This window comes from Pungitius pungitius, chromosome 1 (assembly GCF_949316345.1).
Source record: "Pungitius pungitius chromosome 1, fPunPun2.1, whole genome shotgun sequence".
Taxonomy (NCBI): Eukaryota; Metazoa; Chordata; class Actinopteri; order Perciformes; family Gasterosteidae; genus Pungitius; species Pungitius pungitius.
The window spans coordinates 5,057,631-5,074,471 of NC_084900.1; the positions used below are offsets into that span (position 1 = coordinate 5,057,631).

The window sequence follows — 16,841 nt, forward strand, 5'->3', positions numbered from 1 at the left end:
ATACTGCAGTTTCAGAAACATTAATAAAACCCATGCACCCCAAAAAAATGAAATGTGTGACAAGAAATTGGAGAAAAGGGGAAGAGAGTGTTTTGTTATTTTATTTACAACACACAGCAGAAAAAATGTCTTCTTTTTTTTTTAGATGTTAAAAAGAAACGAGTCAGATCGAGTCTCCCTCTGTCATCCTGCAGGTGGCAGCAGACACAAGGCCTTCAGGCTCACCGGCTTCGTTAATGCTCCTGCAATGTAAACCCTCAGCCATATTACACTCTCCCCGTGTGGACGAGGGGCAGTTGGGGTATAAAGCCTCCGTGTTGTGAAAACCTGTGGCTGTATTTTAATTTGCATTCTCCATTTGTTCTGCAGATATGTTACTCAATCCACGCGAGAGAAGGACTAGATCAAAAGGGGACCTGCTGGTGGCTCAGTGGGCCGGTCTCTTGCTGCCCTCTTGAACCTGCCAAAATGGCTCATATCACCCATCACCATGGTGCAGCCGGGTGTTCTGGATGACCCACAAAGATATGACAAAACTGCAGGTATTCATGACTGATTTAGTGATTTTAAATCAGTGCTTCTTACTGCTCAGAAACACACAAAAAAAAATCTTTGTTGGGGTACATTGGTCAAATAGACGAAGAAGGCTGGAGAAAACGGACCAATAATTATTTTCATTCAATACTGCAGCTGCCCTTACAACATGTTTGATGAAGTAGGAATTCAATCAATTGGGACTAAGATTGTGGGTCAGAGAAGCTATACGCATGTATCCATCCACCTGAAGCCCCTTGTCCTATTTCAGGGTCGCCAATCGCAGCTAGAAATGATCAGGACGGGCATTTAGGTGTGTTCATCTGCTCGTCTCTGGACTGTGGGTCGAGAGAACTTGGACAGAACCCACGCTGACGTGGGGAGACACACAGAAGGGGCCGGCCAGCTGTGGATAAATCCCATTGCTGTGAGGATGCATTCAATCGCATTGTGGCCCACTGAATAGTTGTGTGGCAGCGTGACTATTGAAACTCACTCCCGGGAAGCGTTGGATTTTAATGTGGTGAATTCAATCATTGCATTTACCCCTAGAGTGACAATGGAAGAAAAAAAATGGAAGTGAATGTTCAAAGAGCTGCACTCTCAGCATGGGTCTGCCCTTAAATAGGTGTTCAATCAACAAAAATAAAGACAGAAACATGTAAAGCAGAAGGCGGGGGGGAAAGAGACCCTGCAGCCTCACAGCAAGCTGCCACTTACTGGCCTTGCATGCTAACTAGGATAAACTGATTTGGTAACCATTGGTTGAGCCAGATTCACTTGTTAAAAAAAGGGGAAGAAATTTACAGAAGAAAAAGACGGTGATTAAAATGATGTGCAACGGTGTCCAATTAGCTCACACGCACATGATTCGCAAATAGAAATGAATTTAATGAATGACTTTACGGTTAATCCATTCTTTCCACAACTTGACAGTGCCCTTGTCACACCCTGCTTAAATGGAGCCGATGACGCACACCTGTGATCACTCCACCATAATCACCGGATGACCTGCTCCCGGAATAAGAGCGATGCCCTTTAAAAAGAAAACAAGAAGCTTGTGGAACACAAATAAAACGCCGCAGTCTGCAAGCTCCGTGGCACCAAGATATCGGTCTCTACTGCTAGTTTTATTCAAAGTCATGTTGTTAATTAACTGCCGTTTTCCTCGTGAATGACCCCATAGTATTCGCTCATTTGATCAACAGAGGCAATGCTGCCCCCTATCGGACACACTCGTGCATACATGTGGATCTGCTCATCAGCCTCACTCACACTTGCAGATTGCACATTTTAGCACTTGTCAATATAATCATGCAACAAAAACTGCACGCGACTTTATTTTCCCAGAATGATGGATAGACTTAAAGCAAATAGCTCGTTGATTGGTCAAGAAACGTGCATCTGTGTGCAGAACGTTAGGCATAGTAAAATAAGATTAAGTAGCCTGTGCAGCCCGTCCGTCGTGTCAAATGACATTCAAACCGGCAAACGCGTGCGGTAAACTGGTCCGACCGTTTGCACCAAAAAAGACACGAAGCACCTGCCGGTGGCTGGTGCCAGACACCAGACTATTGGCCAGATGGCTCCGCGCAGCTCAACCAATGAGATGCCGGGATTCCAAATGTATAACACGCCAGGTTGATGGGGAACACATTTTTAAAGCAGCTGCGATGTGAGGATTCGTGGATTCAAGCGTCGTCGGGAAGGGCAATAGACATGCATTTTATTCCGTGTTAACAGACAAATAGTCGTTAATGAAGGTTTGCTTTTTAAATCAATATCGACAGTGAGCCGGTATAAACCTCATTCTGCAGATCTCAAGCTCTCACTGCAGGCTCCACCACTCAGTTTATTCTTTTGACAGCTTTAGTCAAAATAAGATTAACTAAAGTTAATTTAGGGTTTGTACTTTAATATACTTCCATCCTAATACTTTCAATGAAGGTTGCACAGCTTTAACAGAGGGCTCTAACACAGTATTTCAATACAAGAAACTGACTAAACAATAAGTGTACTGTCACGAAGATATGTAATACATCTACGTTATACATCGTGTATTATGTGTATTATAAGAGAAGCTCATGCTGCTTTATTGATACATCTTTACATGTGTAGTCAAGAGTTATTATATTTTTGTTGTTGTCGGTCAACAAATGCTATTTGCATCGCGACTGGTAAATCAGCTTCTATTAAAAGATGACGCGGTAATTATTGTAACATTAACATACTGCCGTGTGCCCTACATCTGCACTGTTTACAGCCTCTTGCCGACCACACCGTCGGCCTCGTGCCTTTCGGAGAGGGCAAGCAGTGCAAGTGACGTCATCGTTTGAGAGCACGTTGGATTGTGCATGTTTAGGCTTTGCCGCAGCCGTAAGTACAAAGACAACGCGCAGCGGAAACAGACTGCGCGTTCTGCGCAAGAGGGACAAGATAAGGCAAATATATTTTCCTATTTGCAGGGTAGAAAGAGCGACATAGAAGAAGTAATAAACAAAACAAAAACTATAGTCAAGACGTTAAAGAACATATAAACTGCTGCGGTTTTCAACTCACAGTCTGGACTCTGAATCGATATAAAGCACAAAGTATTAATATTGATAATAGTTTAGGAACTTCATCTCATCCTGAGCTTTTGTTGTCTTACCTTTGTTCTCTGAAAGATGAGTTACATTTATTAATTTGTTTCGTCAAATTTCCGGGTCAAAGATTAACTTGAATTAAAGAGTGGAGAGCACAGCACGCGGAACCAACGATGTAAAAATGAAAAGTAACAACATACAAGTTGTCATCAGGACTGACTTCTGATAAATACACCTCAATGTTTGACCAGTTATAGACTAAATAACTAAATATACTCCTAGAAACCGTACCAGCTGCTGAAGGACGACTAAAGAGCTCCAAACACAGAATCGAATTGCGCGGACACTACACGCATTACGGTGCACCAAGTAGGCCACATCGAGCGTGAGCGCGGCCCACGCCCCCTCATGTATGTTTACTGGAAAACCCAGGACCAGACACACTGCAACGTGAACGCCCGCATGCCCCGTGCAGCTGGTCCCGCCCCTCGGCCAATCGGAACGCGTCGGGGCGGGGCCACCAACTCCCGCTGTCCAATCACGGCGGCCTATTCGATTTTTTACCCTTGCCAGACCAGGCACCCGGCACGTGTAGTCCTGCGTGTAAACTAGTGGTGGTGGTGGGGGGGGGCAGAGCAACAAAAAAAAAAAAGGGGGGAAAGAAAACTCAAGAGCCAACACAGACCGTCAAGCAAAGACGGCCGTTGCCACACGGATTTGTTTTTGACTTTCAAGAAGCTCACGGTGGAATATCGACGCCGTTGTCATCGCCCCGAGCAGATCTACGGTAAGCCGGTCGTGCTTTTTGTCGAGGGACGTTATTAAATAGTGCGGCTAGCTTAGCGTGCTAGCTGTCACTTCGAGCCCGTCGTTGCCCCGAGCGGCAGAAATACACGTATTTAACTTGATGTGATTTGTTAGAGAATCGTCGCGATTCACAGTGAAACCCAACAGCTTTGAGTCGTTGCTTCCCCCGTTTAACGTGAGTTAGTTACTGCTCTCGTTAAAAGCTGCTATTACACGTTCATAGCGTGCAGTAATGTTTGTAACGAGAAGGAAAAAAAAACGTTTTAGGGAACAACCGCGTGAGACATATACAACTTGAGTTCACAACAGGGTTGTAAACAGAAGATTTTAATGACACAAACAAAGAAACCCTCCTCCAGCTAACGTTAATGTTTGACTCCTTCATGCGTCACATAGGGAGTTTTGGGTGTGCACCTTCCAGCTGATCCTTTCTGCTTGTGCATAAGCAAAAATCAAGTGGGCCTCATTAATTATGCACGGAATCTGCTTTGTAACGAGGTGATCAGACACAAACAGACCCATCACAAGTAAACAGCTTATAGCTCCCTCTGTGATACTCTAATATGAGAATGAATCACGAGTGAGTTTGGTCTCACTGCAGCAGTGCAGAATATCTTGATTGTGTTGTTTACTTCATATATTAGGTGTAGTTTAGGGACTTAAAAAAACGAATTTGTGTTCGAATCCAAAACAAATCAACAATGTCCTCGAATGACCTAATGAGCTACTTGTTTGATACAGAGCTGTGGTGTATTCACCATAGTGCGTGGAAAAGGTTCGATCTGAGGGGCAGAACCTCCTCCCACTGCAGACTAGACCATGCACCTTTTCTTTTTTGAAGCATATAACGATTCAATTTTTCAACGAGAGAGTTTGCCTTTTAAGTTATTGCTAATGACATAAATGGTGGCTGGAATTTGCAGTTTTTCAATTTCAGTTATCTAGGTTATTTTAACAGCTTGATAGGCACGATTTATCCTGAGTTCAACCACGGCAAATCCGGTATTCTGCAACGGTATTTGGTTTATAATAGCGTAATGACAAGTGTATTGAGGTGTAGTCGTACGGCAGTTTATTTTGTCCACCTGACACATGCAGAGCGCGTGTCCCGCCGTCTCATAAATGTGCGTGTGTGTGTGTGTACGCTGGCCAATCAGTGATCGTGCACCAGCTACGACGAACCTCCCACCATCAATATTCACGAGTCACCGCGAGGCGCAGCCTGTCGCAGGCGGCCTCTGCGAGGAGCGCCCTCGTCATTGGTCCAGCGAGCCGACCAATCAGCAGACGGCATGGCTCACGGAAAGCACCAGGGGGCGGGCTCTCTCGGTCGAGCGGAGAGGTCCACACATGTTCAGACACGGTGCTACGCCACGCCCCCCTGCTGCCTGCATCTGAACATTGCACCACGACGATAGTGCCCTTGTATTAATATTGATAATACATTTGTTTGAACTCTGCTGTAGACACGACATGTACAGCCAGGTACTATTTCCACTGGAGTACAATATACAAGGCATTATATCAAATTCGGTTACATTGACTCCAGCTAGAAAACTGATTATTTTTCTTACTTTATTATCTTTGTTTTCAATCCGTAGTGAAATCATCCATCGTTTTTTACAGACATAGATTACATCTTCATATTGCTTGTAATTGCAGAAGTTGATAAGCCCCAAATGTTCTCATTACAAGAAACAAACAAAGGTCAATGTCACACATTAGGCAGACTCTCAATTTGCCAAGTGTTAATTGACCATCGATTGTTTGATCTGTTAATGTGATTGTCAAATGCTCACCGTTGAGAAACTGGAAGTGAATATTTGACACTTTTGCATGTTTTCAGAAAGATTGCAATCTTGTGAGTAAAAAGGGTGAATTAGACGGATGCTGCACATTTTCTGCCACCCTAAAATAGGTACATCTTGGGTACATCTTGCTTACTGAGTGCATTTCCTGTAAATGATCTGAGCGGGTGGGGGGCATAGTGCATTGTTCCCCCACTGCTGTGGTTTCCTCCCAGAGTCCAAACACACGCACGTTAGGTGATCTGGAAGCACCCGACATTGCCCGTTGGGACAGAAAATTCAAACCGCTTGCTTCCCAACTGGGTAAGTGGACCGGTAGTCCAGGTATTTAAAATAGCACACCCAACCCCCCCCCCCCCCAACCCCGTGTGGCTCTGCCGTCACCCGTGGAAGTACGCGTGGCTCGCAGTCAGCCTCGACGGCCACTCCCCACTTGCATATTACAGGATCACGATTGACCTGTTCACCCGCGGCGAATTCATCATCTGACCCAACATCATGCTGGTTATCACTTCATGGCTGATAAGAAGGCCGCTGGGGGGGGGCCTCACGTAAATCACTTCAACCCCAATACCTGCTGGTTTTCCACCAATTACCATTGCAGGTTTTTTTTTTGTGTGGTTATCCCTGTGTAATCAGTCACATCCGTCATCAGGTGTGCGCACTCCTTCTATCCTCTTGTCGGATCCTCTGAGCGACCTCCAGCTGGCGGCGGGCCGCTGTGAACCCCAGTCCACCCAGCCGTACTGGCCCTGTGCGTCACAAACAGGAAGCCGAAGTATTTCTGAGCGGTCAGTCCAGGGACGTAAATAAACCCCTCTGAGCAGAATTCCGCACCACTGCACACCCGAGGGGAGGCCTTCAAGGTGTACACGTTTGAATGGATTGACCAGATCGGGGGCCTGGCTCCGCCTTCTCCGGTGTGCGTCTGCAAGGCTTTAAGGCTTACGGCGGTGTCTGCCTGACCCAAGGAAGAAATAGCGGGAGACGTTTGCTTGCGTAGGTAATGGCCTGATTCACATTTTTACGGGATGGAGAAGCAATCCCTAATTTGTAAGAACCCTTTAATGGAGCGCTTGGTTAAGTCCTCCTGGTGTTCTATTTGCCTTAAACCGTCCTCCACGCAAGAGTGCAACGAACTGGAGGCTAGACCATTTCTCACCATGAATTTTCTTATGTTCCCAGTTCACTTGTTCTATATAACATGCCTTCGTACGCACTCGCCGCATGCAAACAGGCGATTAGTCATTCCGTGCCCAAGAGAGGGTAATAATTTAATCCAGATAATCTGTGTTAAAGGCTAACAGCTGGGCGCTCTTACAACAACCGCAAACAGTGGCCTGCAGACTCTGCTCCACATGAGGTATTTCACGGCCATACTAAAAGCTTCTTTTGAGGCCAACCCCAAAAACTGATGAAAAGCCTTCTTTTTGTCTCCATAGCTGTAGTCCTTGTGAGATACTTCAGAGAACCACTAATAAGTTTGTCCTTCTTTTTCTTCGTCCATCTCTGTGATTCCAGGTGGCCGTTAGCACCCCCAGCATCACATCTCTGAAGAGGCCAGATACTGAGAGAAACGGGGATTTGCATTTTTTCTCACCTAGAGCTGTTTTTCTCACTCTCCCTTGCAATCTCTCATCCCAATCTGTTGGCGTACTTGTGCAAAAGCTGTTTCATTAGCAGAAATTCACCTTTTTCGAATTTGATTGGAGCCTTGGTGGACGGGCAACCTCTGTTTTTTTCTCACTTGCTATACTTTTTACAGCCATTTTAATAATAACGCTGAAAGAAGGGCTCAAAGCCCTTTGATCCGACCCGAGTTTTTTGGAGTGGAAAAAGCAATGAAATTCTCTCCTTAGTGCTTTTAACTATCATCCATTAACCATGATTCACCTGTGTGTACACAGTAGCCCCACCTAAATTAAAGTTCCGCCCGTTTTGCATCAGCTGACACCGTAAAAACAAAGCTGTTCCGGCCTCATCCTGCTCAAGCATGAGCTATGAGGATCCCAAATCAGCGCCCGACCACGAGGAGGAGTCGGACGGGTTGAGCTCTCCGACAAGCGGCGCGGCCGGTGCCGACGCCGCCGCCGCCGCCCAGGAGCGGGAAAGGGGCGCCAACTCGGACGACATGGACGGACTCTCCAGCGGGAACGACTCCGGGGAGCGGGAGAGCGAAGGCGGGATGGACCGGGACGGCGGGTCGCACGGGCGCCAGTCCGTGCGCAGCAGCTCCCACAGCTCGTCCAACGGCAAGGACTCCGGCATGATGCTGGAAGCCGCGGGGAGCAACAAGAGGTGAGCACACCATCCCTCCCCCCCCCACCCCCCCCCCCCCCCCCCCGCTAAACATCTTTTCAGTGCAAAGCGCTCACTCGCGTTCCTTCTGTCCCTCTTTGCCGTCCCCCCCCCCCCCCCCCCCCCCCCCCAGTAGCTCCAACTCCCAGAGCCTCTCGCCTCCCAGCAGCTCGCTGGCCTACAGCCTGCTGTCGACCAGCTCGGAGCACGACCCCCCCTCCACCTCCGGCTGCAGCAGCAACCAGTCGGCGCGGGCCCAGACCCAGAAAGACCTGATGAAGGCCATCAAGGAGCTGAAGCTCCGTCTGCCCACCGAGCGCAAGGCCAAGGGTCACACCAGCACTCTAAACGCCCTCAAGTACGCACTGCAGTGTGTCAAACAAGTCCGAGGTGAGGGCCGGGGGGGGGGGGGGGGGGGTTCCATGCATTCAAAGCCCCTGCATATACTCTTAGATAAGCCTTCAGGCATTTAGAGCTTCAATAATTTCTCAATGAATTCTTCTTTGTGATATGTAATTGTTCCAGCCAACAAGGAGTACTACCATCAGTGGAGTGTGGAGGAGTGTCACGGCTGCAGCCTGGACTTGTCTGCCTTCACCATTGAGGAGCTCGACAACATCACTTCTGAATACACCCTCAAAAACACTGTAGGTCAATGCATATATATATATAGAAAATGTAAAGAATGTCAAACTGTCTTTAGCTTTGGTGGTGCTGGAAATTCTTTTAGTATTTTACTGCTGCCTTTGCTAATGAAAGCCATGTGGAAGAAGCTTTTTCTACAGTCCACTTTTCCCATCGTCCTCATCAGTTTTTTTTCTTTTTTCTTTTTTCTTTCCCCTTTCAATTTTCAGGACACTTTCTCGATGGGCGTGTCGTTCTTGTCCGGAAAGGTGGTGTACGTGTCCCCCCACGGCTCCTCCCTGCTGCGCTGCAAGCCAGAGCGTCTCCAAGGCACCATGTTTTCGGAGCTTTTGGCGCCGCAGGACGTCAGCACTTTCTACAGCGGCACGGCGCCCTGCCGCCTGCCCAACTGGGCCTCCTGCATCGGATTCGGTGAGTCGAGACCAAGTGAGATTGGGAAAGGGTTGGGGGGGGGGGGGGGGGGGGGGGAAGAGCAACAGCGTGAGCCTGGGATTTCTGACTGAGGGTCCCGCGCCTGACTCTCGGTCCCCAACCGCCCTCCTTCCTCTCAGCTTCTCCACCGGCCGACTGCACCCAGGAGAAATCCATGTTCTGCCGGATCAGCGCCGACCAGGCGCAGGCCGGCGAGATGCGCTACTACCCTTTCCGCCTCACGCCCTACCAGCTGACCATCAGAGACTCGGACGAGGCTGAGCCACAGCCCTGCTGCTTGCTCATCGCAGAGAGGGTTCACTCTGGATACGAAGGTACGGGCCGCAGCTGTATTCATTTATCAAGTGACCCCAGAGTTTCCCCCGGCCCAAAACACATCAGAAGGGTAGTTGGCAATTAGAGGATTCAGCTCAGGAAGAAAAGAAAAAAATAGATATCAAATGACAGCTGTGTTTTTTGTGATCTTTGTGTAATTTACACGGTGTGGGGGGAGGAGGAGAAGAGAATGAAAGACATTAGGAATTAGAAGCTCCAATGATCGGACCGATTTATGAATTCTGTATGAACCTTGAACGTATGTTCTCCTCAGCTCCTCGTATCCCTCCAGAGAAGCGGATCTTCACCACCAGTCACACTCCCAGCTGCCTCTTCCAGGAAGTTGATGAGAGGTTAGGGCTTTTCTTTTTTTTTTATTACCCCCCCATCGATCATTGATTATCTGCTCTATGAAAAATGAGACATGCTATTCCTGTCTTTAAATGTGTAAATGTATATATTGTGTCTGCAGGGCGGTGCCGTTGTTGGGCTATCTGCCCCAGGACTTGGTGGGCACCCCCACCCTCCTCTACATCCACCCCGAAGACAGGCCCTTAATGGTGGCTATACACGAGAAGAGTGAGTACATCCAGCACTGAAATCTGAACATTTTGTTTTTCCCTTTCTTTGTTTGGCATTCACCAACTTTCTGAGCCAGAACCGCCTTCATTCCGTCCTCATTAAAGTCTGCGCCCTCGTCCCTTCCAGTCTTTCAGTTTGCCGGGCAGCCGTTCGACCACACGCCCCTGAGGATGTGCGCCCGCAACGGGGAGTACCTGACCATCGACACCAGCTGGTCTTCCTTCGTCAACCCCTGGAGCCGGAAGGTGGCGTTTATCGTCGGGCGCCACAAAGTCAGAACGTAAGATCACTTATTCGGTCGTAGAAAAGCAAGGGGGAGGGAATGTCGTGAGTGGGAGGTTTGAGTCCAAGCATCTTGAAGGCCGAGCGGTGCTCTTGACGCTATTCCTCCCCCCCCCCCGGCTCCAGGGGCCCTCTGAACGAGGACGTGTTCACCACGGCGCCGTGCTGCGAGACCCGGGCCACCACGCCGGACGTCGTGCGGCTGAGTGAGAGGATCCACCGGCTCCTGGCGCAGCCGGTGCACAGCGGCAGCTCGCAGGGCTACAGCTCCCTCGGGTCCAGCGGCTCGCGGGCCTCGCGGCGCTCGCACCATCAGCGCCTCTGCGCCTCGGGCGCCTCGTCCAGCGACGCCAGCGGCCCCGCCGCCGCCGCTGTCGTTTCCCAGAAACCTGTGAGTGCAAAGCTGAGCGATTTGGAAAACATCGTCATCCACAGTCATTCCACGTCGGTCTAACGAGTTTGTTGGGGACGTTTCTTTTTTTTTTTTTTTTTTTCCAGATGACCTTCCAGCAGATCTGTAAAGACGTCCACATGGTCAAGACCAACGGACAGCAGGTGTTCATCGAGTCCCGCAACCGCCCTCAGCCTAGAAAAGCTACAAGCACAGGTAGAAGGAGAAAAAGAATGACATCCATCTCTGGAAAGGAAGCAGTTTGTTTTCTCAACCAGTGATGTCAGAGATTCTAAACGTCAAGTTTCCTCTCCCGTTCCTCTCCCCTCTTTTCATTCAGGCCTGCGAGCGATCAGCAGCGACCCAATCAGAAGTTTGATAGCAGACATGACGAAACCCCCCGCGCCTTTGGTCCCGGCTGCGCTTCTACCGCCGAAGGACCCCCCCACCGGGTTCTCCTACCAGCAGATCAACTGCCTGGACAGCATCATCAGGTGTGTGAGCAAGCCTGCAGCTCATTGCCTCCTAACCCTTTATGTGTGTGTGGGGGGGGGGGGGGGGGTCTTTACCTAACTCATCCATCGATGATCTGACCCCACGCAGGTACTTGGACAGCTGCAACATTCCCAACACTGTTAAAAGGAAGTGTTGCTCCTCCACGTCTGACGAGGACAAACAGCTGGAGGCCGGCAGCAGCACAGGTACTTACCCAGCCTCCATTGTGGGTTGGTTTTTTTTTGTAGGCGATTCATTAGTTTGGTGTTTTTCGGAGTTTCCCTTCCTCTCCTTTTTGTTTCTGGTTATTTTTTAATACGGGTGATTCATTTCATGACCACTTATGACTGTATGAGCATGCGTGTAGGTGCGTGTTTGTTGCGTGTTTGTTGCGTGTTTATCTGGACGCTGCGCGCGCCATTGACAGCAACTTGTTGGCCTTGTTTTCTCTGCAGGTGGTTCAGTTAACCTTGTAAGTGAACCACCTCCTCTGCCTCCCCTGACCATGGCCACAAAGGCAGAGAGTGTAGTCTCAGTCACGTCGCAGTGTAGCTTCAGCAGCACCATCGTGCATGTGGGAGACAAGAAGCCTCCTGAGTCAGGTGGGAATCCTCAACACTCACTCTCTCTGAACCCTAAAGTCTGTCGCTGAGACACGAGGTCGGTGCATGTCTTCAGTTTTATTTAAAAAATCTTTTTTTTTTTTTATTGAGGTTTGTATTTTTTCTTTGGGGCCCAAAGTCTTTCTGTTGCCCAGTAGTATGCTGTGATTATTTTTTATCCCTTGCTTGCCTGTTTTTGCAAATTGAACGGACCAAAAAGTGTTTTTATATTACTGCAGATCCCTGTAGCCGCATGATAAAACTGCACATTGCAGGTAATGATTTATGCCTTTTTGTTTCTCCAACTGGAAATATTCTCCTCTGGACCTCTCCGGGTCGTTTCTTTTACCGCTTCACCCCAAAATGTTCCCCAGGAGTTGGCTGTCTTTTTATTTTTGTCGACTTTGTAACTTTTGAGCTGAACACCCAAACGCAGAAGACGTACAGTAGATTTAGACAGGACTACTTTGTCTTACTAACATAAGCTACTGGTCCTAATATAGCTACAAAATATAAGTGATGAATTGACCAAGATTTTCATTTGTCAGAAGAACAACTTGCCGTTTCTTCTTCCAACAGTCGTATCGTCTCTCTTCATTGCTTTAACAGACCTCCTCGCTTTTCCCTCTATCACAGACATCAACATGGCGGAGGCTCCTCCTACAACTGCGCCAGCTCCGCCCGCAACAACACTCCTCGCCATCAAGGCAATCACCTTCCCTCCTTTACCTCCTCAAGCTGCTCAGCCCGCGAGGGACAGCCGTGGCAGTATGGGAGGAGGAGGAGGAGGAGGAGGAGGAGGCCGCATGGGTCTGACCAAGGAGGTGCTGTCCGCCCACACCCAGCAGGAGGAGCAGGCGTTCCTCGACCACTTCAAGGACCTCAGCAAGCTGCGCGTTTTCGATCAGGCGGCGTCTCAGGCCCCGGCCGCCAACCCCCTGTCCCGAGGTAAGGGAGCCCACGCTCAACGCACGCCGCTAGACGGCGGGCGGCTTTGCTCACTCGAGTGCCTCCTCTTTCCCGTCTCCCTCCAGGAGCGCGCTGTTCTCGGGATTACCCCCCCGCGGGAAGCGGCGCCAGTCACCGGCGGGGCGGCAAAAGACTCAAGCACCAGGAGTCCTCCGACCGGCAGAGCTCCCTGGGTCTGGACCCGAGGGCCGGCGCGGCTCCCGGGCCCCTCAGCGTCCCCATCGGACCCCCGACCCACAACTCCCCCTCCTGGCCGTCTGTGGGCTCTCAGGCCGGCATTCCCGCCGCCCCCTTTGCTCCTGGCGTGCTCCCGATCTACCCCGTCTACCCGCCGCTCGCCCAGCCCCTGCCGGACGCGTCGCCTTTCCCCCCCGCCCAGATGGTGCCTCCCATGGTGGCCCTGGTCCTTCCCAACTACATCTTCCCCCAGATGGGGGTGCCCATCGCTCAGCCGGGCCCCGTCCCGGGGCACTTCTTCAATCCGAACTTCGCGTACCCGGCCGCCACCCACGGGGGCGTCTCCGGCGTAGTGTCGAACTCCGCAGCGCTTCAGGCCGCCTGCGCCGCGTCCCGCAGCAGCACGCCGCAGTCCTGCAGCCACACGCCTGCTGAGCGAGAGGGCGCAGAGTCCCCCCTCTTCCAGTCCAGATGCTCGTCGCCGCTCAACCTCCTGCAGCTGGAAGAAACGCCCAGCAACCGCTTGGAGGTCCCCGCGGCGCTGGCGGCGGCGGCGGCACAGCAAGCCACGCCCTGTGTGCAAGGCGGTGCGGCCGGGGTGCAGAGCTCGGCCAATCAGAGGAGCTCTGACGATAGCTCCAAGGAGAACGTAAGCACGCTGACGTTCATGATGTTAGGCTTTGTAAAAGAACTAAAACTTTTACATACGGCATTTAAAAATGTATCTTAAAACCGATCTTTTCCCCCCCCCGTAGGGTGATGATGCCATGTCCACCTCCAGCGACCTGCTGGACATGTTGCTACAGGAAGACGCCCGCTCCGGCACCGGCTCCGCTGCCTCCGGGTCAGGGTCGTCGGGCACGAGGTCCTCTGGTTCAGGCTCCGGCTCCAACGGCTGCAGCTCCTTTGGCACCAGTGGCATGAGTAAGAAGTCATTTTAGATCACATCCCGCTTTCCATTTTCATAGAGTTCTTCCCAAAGAACCGGTGTCTGGACGTGATTTCCCTTGAGAGACACATTGTTGTAATAAAACATTCCATACAAAGAAGATTATTGCAATATCTCTTCATTCCCTTCCTCGTCCATTCAGGCAGCAGCCAGGGCAGCCACACCAGCAAGTACTTTGGCAGTATCGACTCGTCCGAGAACGACCATTCCCGCAAGCAGCCTGCAGGGGGCAGCAGCAGTGCCGGAGGAGATGGCGGCGAGGAGCAGTTCATCAAGTGTGTCCTGCAGGACCCCATCTGGCTGCTGATGGCCAACACCGACGACAAGGTCATGATGACCTATCAGCTGCCCGTCAGGTACAGCGCTGGGTCAAAAATGAAACACAGCAGCCTGTTTGTGTCCGTTTACATACTCGGCACCAGACTCTCAGTGACCCTCTGACCCGCCCCCCTTGTTCCGCCCACAGAGACATGGAGACGGTGCTGCGAGAGGACCGCGAGGCCCTGAGGAGCATGCAGAAGCACCAGCCTCGCTTCTCCGAGGACCAGAAGAGGGAGCTGAGCCAGGTGCACCCGTGGATCCGCACGGGGCGCCTGCCGCGGGCCATCAACGTCTCTGTAAGTGCGCTCGCACCCCCCCCCCCCCCCCCCCGACATCGATGTTTCCGATACGTCGAGTCACGACGCGGACAGGGGACAAGGGGAGTGACGCGTTTGTTTGTTTTTTGGGTTGTCCTCCAGGGCTGTGCTGGCTGCAAGTCTCCGCCCTGCTCGCCCGCCGCCACCGCCGCCGCGCCGTTCGACGTGGAGATCCACGAGATGGAGCTGGGCGGCGTGCTCAAGGACCGCGAGGCGAACCGGTCGGAGACACCCATGGAGGGAGGTCACCCGGAGGACGAGGAGCAGGACGGCGGCGGAGCACAGGACGGCAACCAAGAGATGGCGGCGGCGGAGGAGCACGTGACCTCAGAAGACGCAAAGGACAAGTCGCACATGACTCACTGAGCAGGTGGCCAAAGGTGAAGAACACGATCGCAGACGTTTTCTACGCTGTGCGGAAAAGTGCGCACCTCGCAGCTCTCGCTGTACACAAGGTGTAAAAAGGGGCTGAAAAAGGGAAGAAAAAAAATAAAAAGGTGCGTATTGATCGAGACAACTTCCAGCTTGTTGTTTGACCGTCAGTGCGGGGACGCTCGCTGCATCTTTGGACGAAGTAAGACAATCGGAGAGAGGACGAAGTTGAATGTAAAAAAAGGCGCCTTTAGGTAAAGATGGATGTGCTTCACCACAGTGTCCTGCGTCCCGTTTCCCCCCCCCCCCCCCCGTCACGGGGTCAGAGGGGAAGTTCCTCTGGGACTCGAATGTTTCCCGGAGGTCGTCGGGAATCCGGAGCTCAGTCACATCCGGTTTCTCTCAAAAGACTTTGTTGTGTCAAAACACTTGCCCCAATTAACAGGAGGACCTGTCACCTTATAGACGTCAACGTACACTGCGTAACAGGTTTTTGTAAACGATGTGTATATTTTTATACTTTCATCCATCCTCAAATGGAGAGAGGATATATGCCCTAAAAGAGGGTCTGTCCACTGTAAAAAATGTGAAGACCCAGGATGGAAATGGGGCGCTCTACGTGCAGAGTGTCCAGGTAACTGTGGGGCAGCGTGGACGGTGACCAGGAGGCCCATGTGGACTGGAAAGGTCTCCTCCTGGTGCACTGGTGTGGTCTCCCTGGTGTGAAATGACCAATTATTCTCTCAAACTGTCAGCACCCCGAGGAGATCGCATGTCGGCGAGTGGATTTGAAAGAGGAGGAAGTAACTAGAAACACACACACACACACACTTGTTCTCTCTCTCTCTCTCTCTCTCGTCACTGTTCTGGTCATTCGATATCCTTTTGCTTTATGGCGTCAGTGGTGTCTGCAACAGTTTCTAAATATTTTTGTGAAATTCTTTGTACAAAAAGTGACAATAAAAAATAACTTTAAATTTAAACTCAGAATTCAGATGATTTCTCCACCGCACACACACACACACACACACACTTATGATTACAACTCTTTGCAGTTTATTTATGCCGTTGCCCTGAATGGACTGGAAGCAGAGCGCCGATGAGGGCGGCTGCTTTTCTGAGCGAACCACAGGCTCCTCCTGAGCCGTGGTTTCCACCCACAGTGGTCACCACAACTTCAAAAAAATAAAAAATAACAAAAAAAGGACAGAAGGCAGCCGGCCCTCGCTGCCTTCGATGTGCAGCATTATGAAGACGACGGCTAATGGATGCAGGCCGGTTTGTGAGAGAGCTCAGAATAATTTGAATTTAAGTTCACATGATGAATAAAACAAATGTGTTTCTACATGACGGATCCCTTCCTTTTTCCAGAATGGCACATATTTCATGTCTTTACACACGTCACATTTTGCTCTTCACTGTTTTCTTAAACTTTTATTTCATCTTTTTTTCCCCACCACCGTGAAATATACGTAGAAAAGAATTTATTCCACGTACCAACCTTCCCTTTCTGATTAAAAGTGTGTGTGTCCAAAAACAAAAGTCTCCAGCCCTAAGTAATGTACAGACGTCATCAAAAGCAACCGTTTGCTTATATCCATGTAATGTATAACTTATAAAATCACAAATTATTTGAGATGGGGTTTTTTTCCTCAATTGATCAATTTTGATACCGAGTCAAAATATTTCAAAACAGTCACATTTTTACGTCACGTCCGTCACGCACATTTGACGCCTGGACCTGGTGGACATAATTTCCCTCTAACCCATTCATGAAGCACATCAAACATCAGGCCCGGTGGCAGTTCAAGTGTCATGGAGGGGGGTGACGATCCATCCTCTGAGGACCATGAATGCAGTGCACAGTGGTTGTGTTGCGACTAGGGCTGTCAAATGATTAAAAATTTTAATCAAATTAATCAGAATTTTCAGTGGATTAATCATGATTAATCACACCTGA

The 16,841-nt window shown here is 50.2% G+C and overlaps 1 protein-coding gene across 4 annotated transcripts; it reads left to right on the forward strand.

Moving 5' to 3' along the window:
• The first annotated feature begins 3,733 nt into the window (after nucleotides 1-3,733).
• per1b (period circadian clock 1b) lies at nucleotides 3,734-15,864 on the forward strand. 4 transcript variants are annotated; one of them, XM_037479012.2, is made up of 20 exons: nucleotides 3,734-3,906; nucleotides 7,256-8,032; nucleotides 8,166-8,422; nucleotides 8,558-8,679; nucleotides 8,887-9,088; nucleotides 9,229-9,423; nucleotides 9,699-9,777; nucleotides 9,897-10,003; nucleotides 10,133-10,286; nucleotides 10,415-10,679; nucleotides 10,787-10,895; nucleotides 11,020-11,173; nucleotides 11,283-11,380; nucleotides 11,630-11,776; nucleotides 12,413-12,724; nucleotides 12,811-13,571; nucleotides 13,678-13,846; nucleotides 14,014-14,227; nucleotides 14,338-14,488; nucleotides 14,612-15,864. In XM_037479012.2, the coding sequence occupies exons 2-20, from the start codon at nucleotides 7,728-7,730 to the stop codon at nucleotides 14,873-14,875; spliced, it is 4,065 nt and encodes a 1,354-aa protein (XP_037334909.2). In that variant the 5' UTR covers nucleotides 3,734-3,906; nucleotides 7,256-7,727; the 3' UTR covers nucleotides 14,876-15,864. The 4 variants fall into 4 exon arrangements, with proteins under 4 accessions (XP_037334909.2, XP_037334910.2, XP_037334911.2 ...); XM_037479013.2 differs by having other exon boundaries at nucleotides 8,169-8,422; XM_062560850.1 differs by lacking the exon at nucleotides 3,734-3,906 and adding an exon at nucleotides 6,374-7,097.
• Nucleotides 15,865-16,841: the final 977 nt, after the last annotated feature.

Excerpts from the sequence above, each read along its gene's own strand:
- per1b (XM_037479012.2), top strand. The coding sequence starts at position 7,728 with ATGAGCTATGAGGATCCCAAATCAGCGCCCGACCACGAGGAGGAGTCG. Across the intron at positions 10,287-10,414 it reads GGGCGCCACAAAGTCAGAAC|GGGCCCTCTGAACGAGGACG; the intron begins GTAAGATCACTT and ends CCCCGGCTCCAG. Across the intron at positions 13,847-14,013 it reads CTTTGGCACCAGTGGCATGA|GCAGCAGCCAGGGCAGCCAC; the intron begins GTAAGAAGTCAT and ends TCGTCCATTCAG.